This window comes from Oreochromis niloticus, linkage group LG23 (genome assembly GCF_001858045.2).
Source record: "Oreochromis niloticus isolate F11D_XX linkage group LG23, O_niloticus_UMD_NMBU, whole genome shotgun sequence".
NCBI classification, from domain to species: domain Eukaryota; kingdom Metazoa; phylum Chordata; class Actinopteri; order Cichliformes; family Cichlidae; genus Oreochromis; species Oreochromis niloticus.
In genome coordinates, this window is record NC_031986.2 from 31,925,878 (window position 1) to 31,934,698 (window position 8,821).

General features: G+C 42.2%; 1 protein-coding gene across 5 annotated transcripts in view; it reads left to right on the forward strand.

Annotated features, from left to right (window-relative positions):
* LOC100711646 (uncharacterized) overlaps window positions 1-4,758 on the forward strand; it is an 85,335-nt gene extending 80,577 nt beyond the window's left edge. For 3 of the 5 annotated variants that reach the window (XM_005451172.3, XM_003444263.4, XM_025903071.1), the window contains exon 5: window positions 2,876-4,758. In XM_005451172.3, coding sequence (XP_005451229.1) covers window positions 2,876-3,092 — 217 coding nt within the window. In that variant the 3' untranslated portion in view covers window positions 3,093-4,758. The remainder of the gene's footprint in view (window positions 1-2,875) is intronic. The other 2 variants (XM_005451173.3, XM_005451174.3) reach the window with 2 other exon arrangements.
* The last annotated feature ends 4,063 nt before the right edge of the window (window positions 4,759-8,821 follow it).

The window sequence follows — 8,821 nt, forward strand, 5'->3', positions numbered from 1 at the left end:
GGAAATAAGCAGTCTTCCCTTGGTTTTCGATCAGGTTGAAGGCAGCGCTGAAAGGTGAATGTCTTCATATTAAGTGGCTGCTGATTGTAGGAAATGATACAGTGTGTTGCTGCCTGGCCACCTCAGAGTCAAGCTATCATGATTAGCTTCTACATCAGTCACATGAACCCAATGATCAGTAACTGATTACTGAGATAGTTGGTATGCACTGTGCCTACAAGAACACACTCATGGAAGGTCTCCCAAGACTGAAACGTGCTTTTTTTTCCAGTGTCACAGTACAATTTTACATTTTCAGCATTTTTTTCTCTCTTTCTTTCTGTTTGTTGTATGTATGTATGTATTTGTTGTCCTGCCACATCCACTCCAAGACAGACATGGGACATTTTGTTTTTCACTTATCAAACATTCTCTGAGTCGCTGATGCCTTGTATGCTTAATGTGTAGGTGGGAGCTAAGGTGGAAAGAGCTAGTCTGGCTCCCACCACCAACTCCTCAAAAGTTTACCCATTAACATTTTATATTCAGATTAATTAAAAATTAAAGAAAAGACCACTGATGGCTTCTTTGGCATTGATTCTCCATTGAGTTCCTGGAACTCTAATCCAGTTATAAATGCCACTCTACCAAAGGATATTTCTTAATTTGGTGTTTTGATGGTGATGTAGAACACGGTCCAATGCACTGGCCTGTATCTCTGGGTTGAGAGTTGCTTAATCTAAAAGCTTTATCATGTTTTTTTATATTCATCAAGCCACTTGGTGACCCATTGTATGAACATAGCCACTGAGATATTAGTGAAGACCTCTTATGATTCCATGAGTGGTTTTTTTTCATTAGTAACTTGGTGGGTTGGATCTAATTGTTGTTCAAAGGACACTTCAACAATCTGCAGTGCAGGAGTATTGACTAAAGATTTGTGATTGAGTCATTACTTAGTTAGCATGCCATAAATAATCCTCCTTTTTAGCTTTAATAATGAGCATAATTTGTATTTACTGAAGTTAGAGAATGGGGGAGCCGAGGGCTGAAATCCCAGGGAGTTTTAATCAACCGGAAGTCTTTTTAACTGAAGGACCCAGTCCCAACTGGCCATTAAAAAGAATGAAAGTTTAAGCACTTCTTCACTGGATTCACCTTTAAGACCCACGAGCTCTGCCCATTTTTATATCCTCTATAGTTGTGTGCTGTGGACGGAGGGGATTGTCAACCTGGAAGAGATCTCTCCCTTCAGGATAGAGAGTAGTATTTATTGTGCTGACCTTTATTTTAATAAAATTCAACTTGTATCTCATTTTATTCATAATTGATAAAAAAAAAAAATGTGGGGCACTGCTATAAGGAGACTAGTGGACTCGAACCATGTAAGCAAAATCGGCCCGCAGGACAACACAGGCACCAGATGCTCTCCCAACAATACAACAATGCTCTCGTAACAATTGTTACACGTATGTAACCTATTTGTGCATAGCAACCAAAAGGCAAGCACTGGTGAGATCTTCTTCAGATACATTTTGAGCTACTGTGCACAAAGAAAAACATTGTTTTTTAATAAAAAAAAACCATCCTCACAGTTCAGTTGGTCTCAGTTCAGCAGTTTTTTGTAATACGAGGGCAAAAAGGTTTTGGCTGTATATTAGGTCACATATACTGTTTGCATGCAAGAGTCCAACAAACAAAGTGCTTCCAAGTTTTTATCCCTGTTTAATAAAGAGGGTGAATGTTAAGGAGTTAATGGCCCTGATGTACTCTAAAACACACAGACCTGGCTCTGTTAATACTTATTTCCGTCTTCATGTGCCTGTTTACAAGAAGTTCACAACAGTAAATATTGAGCAGCATCCGGACACTCCTTGTGGACTTCCACAGAAACGGTATTTAATCATTTACACTCTTGCGGCTTTGTTGACCTCTCTGTGGAGTCCTGTTCTTTGGAATCTTAACTGCCCACACTGACCTCTTTCATACCTTTTCTCTGCAGTGCAGGAGTATTAAACATCCTGGCTTAGACGATCCGGGCAGCAAATCGGTTTCTTCCAACATGTTTTTGGCCAAGCAAAGAAGTCTTGTATAGATGTTTTTGCAGGAGACGGTGCTGGATAGAAAAATGTATAATTTCACTCCAGTGTTGCAGGTTCTGATTTACACAAATTAGCCAAATGATTACAAGAACTCGCAGAGGAAGTGAGTAATGATGATTGGCTCATAGCATGTTCAAAGGGTACGTGAACAGTTGGTTTGTGTAATCAGTGTGTTGGATTTGGGAGACATGACCAGGTGTTAATCCCTGTAATCCAGACATAACGACTGATGACTAAGATTGATTGTTTCCAAAGTGGGAAAATTTGTGGGTCGACCGCAGGGTGAGGAGGGACAAACAGCCACAAGCTGTTGAGAAATATAATGAAAAAAGTATGATCTGCTGCTGCTCGAGCTCTTAAGGAATCTGCTGCTAACGAGGAGTCGTGTAGGGATCGTGCCTCAGCTTGGTTTGAGATGCTTAGCGGCAAGCAGAGGACCACAGCATATTTGGGTTAGTGGTCCTAAGATTTTGGCTCATCAGTGTTTACAGATGCATCAAAAGAATTTTAATGTCAGCATGAGACGGTGAAGCTCGTGAATATTTTAAGACTGGGCTGTATGGGAGGCCCTCTGAATTCAGCTGCAGGCTCCCACACTCTCTAACGACTAAGTTAATGGGAGGAGAGGGATTTAGTAATGAGATTAGGATTATGTTATTACACTAACAAAGTTATTTGGGATTTGCCAAAGTGCGAATGTAGCTAATTGGACTTTGTCGGCAAAATTATGTGGGATGAAGCAGTCAAACCTTGAGTCTTTCCCTAATCTTTGTGTTTTGGCTGGATTTTCTCAGGTGTCTGTGGAGTTACTTCAGCTCTCGGTACCGGCAGGCTGCGCAGAACTCCTTCGTAGTCCAGCCCAGAGGCTCGACGGAAGACAGAAGCAACCCCGGCCTCTGGGATCGGCCTGAGGCCGCCTCAGCAGGTCACGCTTCATCAGCAGCCTCACCCACTCACGTGGAGGAGAGGAAAGTGGATGTGTTGAAGAGTGGATGCCTCAGCCTTTTCTGAACCAACAACAGAAGGAGTTTACAGATTACAGGGTGAGAGTAAATCCTTGGGGAATTAGATGTGTCTGAGAGCCATTGAAGTTATCACATCAGTATATCAGTGTGGCATTTATAAGAACTTACACTTTAAAACCTATTTTCGAGGTGTCAAATATTCTTGTTTTCCTTACACTCTCACTCGTTTCAGTGGATATATTCACACATGTTGCAAATTGATAACAAGGAAGAGAATGCACGCAGGCAGCATGAGTGTATTCAGGCTCAGAGAGGGGAAAAAAAAGCCTGAAATTACTCCCTTTCCTTAATGATGCCCACACAGAGACAATGGGGCGCCGCTCTGATTAGTGTCACCTGTCCTTGTGCATCTCATCAGCTCCATTATGGCTCCATCTCCCATGCTTCTTCTGCTAATTGAATAGCCTGTGAAGTGGTGACGAGGACGGGGGCGAGAGCAACGTCTGTCCCGCTGCTGCTTCAGAAATGAGACTAAAGCTTCCCAGAGAGACACTAGTTCTTAAAACATAAACCATTATCATACAGACAGAAAACGTGCTAACAAGTCGCTCTCATGTTATATTACCGTCACACTGTCTGCACACTATTTTCACCTATAACTGCTTGGAATTAACATTTTGGGCCATTTGCAGCAAAAGAGATGGATGAGAGGAATGATAATCAAACACACATTGTTTATTAAATATAAGATTATTGCTGGTACGGTTAGCTTAGCACAAAGTCTGGGAACATGGAGCCTAGCTTTGATGAAATCTGCATAGCAGGTGAGCTCTGAAGCTCACCACCAACCCCCGATCTGTTGTGTCTTCGGTCTCTTCCAAAACTGACGTTGTGGGCAGTTGAAAGTGGTGTAAGACAGACATTTATCTATCAAGTGCATCTTTTTAGCCTACCGTTCCTGATGACTGTAACCAATCAGCTTTGCAGCTGCTAAATGAATCATGTAAAATATTAAATTGCACCGATTCCCTTCTTCCATGGTTGCAGCCAGCGGGTCCTGGTGAATAAACTGCTTTTTCTGGAGGAGAAACCTAACATGTTGATTGCACAATTACCTTGCTTGGTATAAGTTTGCATTACTTTCAAATAAAGTTTCCCATATCAGCTTCCCACAAAACCTTTAGAGTATCACTTTGAATAGTTTACATCAGAACAACCCAGTCAGACATCAGCAGGTGCTCCTTCTTTATTCAAAGCAGCTGTCAGTCACAGCAGTCTGTAATGAGGACAAATAATCTTATTATAGCATCAAATAACTCATAATCAGCAAACTGATAACAAAAAATATCAACATCAGTGTTCTGACAAGTGCCTACAATAGGAACTTATTTTTTTAGGGGGGGGGGCTTAATTAAAGGTTATATAAAGGTTATTCCTGGAGGTAAAACTACTGAAATTTTGGGAGATTGTCTGGGATTCATTTACATGTTTTCAACAGTGGGAGAAATGGAAGCTCCCAGGAGAGTATTACAACTCCACTCAGAAGGACTCTTAACCTCCAAGCTGTCACCCAAGTGATGACACGTTGATGACATCATCCAGGTTTTGAGTGGAGTTCTCCTTCAATAGTCGCTCAAATGTGCTGTAAATTGGTGATCCTGTATAAATGTGTTTCATAGGAAACTGTCTTGTATATTAAACAGTCAAATAACTGAGTGTTGTGCTTTGTTATATCACTGTGGGGGGGGGGTTTCTAAAGTAAATGAGTGTTATTAAAAACTGAGGCGGGCCTCTATCTGATGTTTGTGTTCAGTTGTTTTCAGGTCAGTCTATATTTAGTCAAAAGCAAACACATGAGTTATTATTCAGATGTGAAGACAAAACCTTGAAGTATAAAAAGCGCTCTTTTATTTTGATTGGATAAACATTGCCAGCTGTGATGCAGGGCTGCAGTGTTGGTGCCTCTCCTGCCAGGCAGGAGCTTTGCTGTTATCTGCATGTGCCTGAGGCTCAGCTAATGTAAAAAGATCCTCCTCGCTCTGCTCTGCTAGCAGTGAGCTCTGCAGGCTTATCCTGCTCAGTCCCTTTCCGTTTCACCTCCCAGTCACAGCCAAGTGACTCTCAGCTGTGCAGCGCCTCAGCTCGGGCCTTCCTACAGACAGAATAGAAGTAGTACAGCAGTATCTCACGCTCTCGAATCTGTTAAATGCCACAACAACAGTGTCCCCATGCCTGTACGGGTTCTGGGACTTAATGTGAGCGCGTGGGGCCAGATGGACACCTTCATGAGTGTACGAGTGTGGATTATTCTGCAGGCTACATCTGGGGCTCCACATGGCACAGCAGACTGCAGTAAGAGAGGCAGGTGGGCACACGGGGAGGGCACACCTCCAGTGGGCTCTCTTACATCTATACACACCGACAAGACATCTCCGCAAATGGCAGACTGAAAGGTTACGAGACCATCCTGCAAGACAAATGCCTTTCCGAATCCCGGCCGGTGTCCTCTTCTGTCCTTAACTTCCTGTGTGTCATCAACATTCTGCTGCTTCCAGGTGACTTCAGGTTGGGTTTTTTTCTTGGTTTGTTTCTGTTTGACGCTTTTGTCCAAAACATATTTCACCACATCCACACAGTGGGAATAATTTGGGTTAAAGTGTCTTGCTCAAGGACACTTTGTCATGTGGACAAAAAGAGAGAGGGAATGGACTGACACTCGTATGATTAATGGCCTGCCTACTCTACCACCTGAGCTACAGCTGCCCATAGTACTGTAGGAGCATACCACCACCATCAGCACATTATCACATTGTTCAGTATTTATCAGTGGTAGAAATAGCAAGATCATGTGATAACAGCAAGGGAACAATCTGCTGTGTAGCATTAGGAAAATCCACTGCTGAAACAACAACTCAGTAATTTGGTAGATTAATAAAAATTATTTGTGTTATTGTGCTGTTGGTAAGTTTATATTCTTAATCACCCTGAGAAAAGTAAGGGGAAAAAAAGATGATTTGGTAGACGTTTATCTTTTAAAAATGGGTCATTCTAGCCTGTTGCTAGGTGGTTGCCAGGCAACCTAATGGCGTTATAATATATCATGAGTAACTGAAGCTTTGTGGATACAAATTATTACAAGTTATTGTGGTGAAATAAGCATGACACAATGCATAAATGCTAAAATGGTTGGTAAGTAACTTAATGACTTAATATATTTCGTGTAGAGCGCACACACACAGCGAGAGATTTTATGGAATATAGTAAATTGCACAATTCCAAATTTTAGTCAACAAATTTAACCATTATTTATTGCATAAACCTGCTGAATTACCATAGTAGCAAAGGGATAATGCAACTTCATAAAGTTGATATGGTAAAGCATGCTAACGGCTAATGTGTCCAATATTCATTTTAAACTGAGCTCAGTTTTGGTCTCCACCATCACATGAGAAATGTGTCTAGGTCTAGTTTGTGGATGCTCAACTATGTGCACTATGTGCTATTTTCTTTGTGTCATTAGCTGCTGTGTAATTGGATTTATCTGAGCTTGTAAACCAAATGACACTAAAATGCTCCACAACACTGAGAGGAATAGCAGTGAAGTGTATTTGTGGGTTCATGATTACAAGGGATGTCTTTCACATTACGCACAGTTGGTGCTGCTGCTTTTCAGTATTGCAAATTAAACATCTTTAGGGCTTAGACTGACTAATCTGAATAGGTTGTATTGCAGTGTTTTGGAGGGTTTTTTTACATGATTTTTTACATGTGATACATTTTTTAAAATATATTGTTATAGTTACTCTGTGTGACATATGTTGCATACTCTATATATTGCATTTTCACTGACTGCGGTAGCGAGGAAAGAAAGTGGCTCGATTACCTGCCATTTCATTTCTTGTGACTCCTTTGTGCATAGGTAGGCAATCTAATTACAGCGTGGGAAGGACAGACTCTTCACTCCAATACATTTGTACTAATATAAGGAAGATTTGCCTTTGATACTGGCATTTGATTTGTTAACAAGTGCATCACCTCTATAATCACCTTATGACAATGATACAATATGTGTTGCAGTGAAAAAGCGCTACCTACAAATGTCTAATTAGACCATAATATATCCAAGATGTGTATATTGTCACGTATCGGGGAACCCGAATCGTTCCATTTCCTAATAAAAATTTTCCATGGAGCACATTCACAAAACTCAACCCAAACTTATTAATGCCCCTCACTCATTAGATTGAACTCAAGCCCAGGGCTTTGTGAAATCAGAGCTCATTAGAAGAGTCCACCTCATTATGAGTGGCCAGATCCATCAGGAGAGATAAAGCTCCCGCTCTTCGCTGACTGAGATCCAGTCAAACACACCCGCAGCGCTTCAGACCACATGTGAACAAGATATTTGCTTTGAAGCGCCAACACACGGATTCGAATGAGCGTGTCAGAGCGCCAAATGTCCTAGGTTGCAAGTGACAGGGGATCCGCTTTAGAGCTGGCTACCTGTTGAGGAGGATTAAACAAAATACAGATGGTGTTTACATATTAAGCAAACAAAGGCAGGCTCTGCTCTGATGATGACAGGAAAGCGCTTTCATCATTTTAAAGTAGAACATTTTGATTTGTTGTTGTGACGCACTGCTTCTATACCTTTCCACGAGCCTCCAGAGTTTCACATTTGAGCAAGTGGGTGCAGATAGAAAGTCCTGAATGATGTTTCTGTGGCCCTGAGATCACCTCTGAAGGACGAAGGCTGCTGAGTGTCCGTCCATGTACTCCAGCCATCAACACAACAGGAGCCCGGCGCGGTCTGATCCACCGCGGGTCGACTTGAATAAATTAAATGAATTACCAGCTGCCTCGTGCAAGTTCGCAGGATGCAGGGTGGCATGAGCACGCCATTACAACAATGATAAGGATATCTGCACGGCCTTGTGTTAAAGGAATTACGCATAGCATCCAGAGCCTCTAAGGGAGTGTGACAGTTTTGCGCACACTGGCAAGTTAGTATGACATGAAAATGTGTGTGGCTGCAGAACAGCACGGCTGCCACGTGGCCTGAGTCAGGGGCACGGAGCGCTTGCTGAGAAGTCAAAAAAAATGGAATCTTATTGTGATGCAAATGGACACCGTATTGTGCTTAAACAATGCATTAATATGTCCCCTATTTGTGAAGATAACATCAGAAGACGCACAGTAACACAAAATGATGTCCTGCGAGGTTATTTAAAGCGATATGACATCACATCCTGACACTGCGAGAAGTGCTTACTGCCCGTCCGGCTGGTTTCGTCTCCAGCTTTGATAAAAACTGATGAAGGATAGAAGGCTGCTTTTGAGTCCCAGCCGCTATATTGGAGAGTCGATTTACATAATATTATGTATATTGTATTCCGCTGCGTCCTAATGTTTGAAAGTAAACTGAATTTAAGCGTTCAGCGGCTGGAAGAAGTGTTAAACGCAGGACACGTGGCGAGGTGTCCGATAGCTTTGTCTTCTACCTGTAATCTGATGCCGCGTGGAGAGGAGGGATCGGCCTCACTTCCCCTCAGGGTGATTTATGATTGAGGACATGTTAATAAAAATATCAAAACAATCTGAGCTCTGCTGGGGAAGATACCGGTCTGCTACGTACATCATGCTCGACAGGTCCATGCAGGGAATCGCCTGCTCGGTGATATTATGCTCATATGGATGCCCCGTTGCCCTGCTCTTGAATAGAATATGCAGCTGTTGTTGGGGGTTTTTTTGCGGAGGGTCGGTGGGGGTAGTACT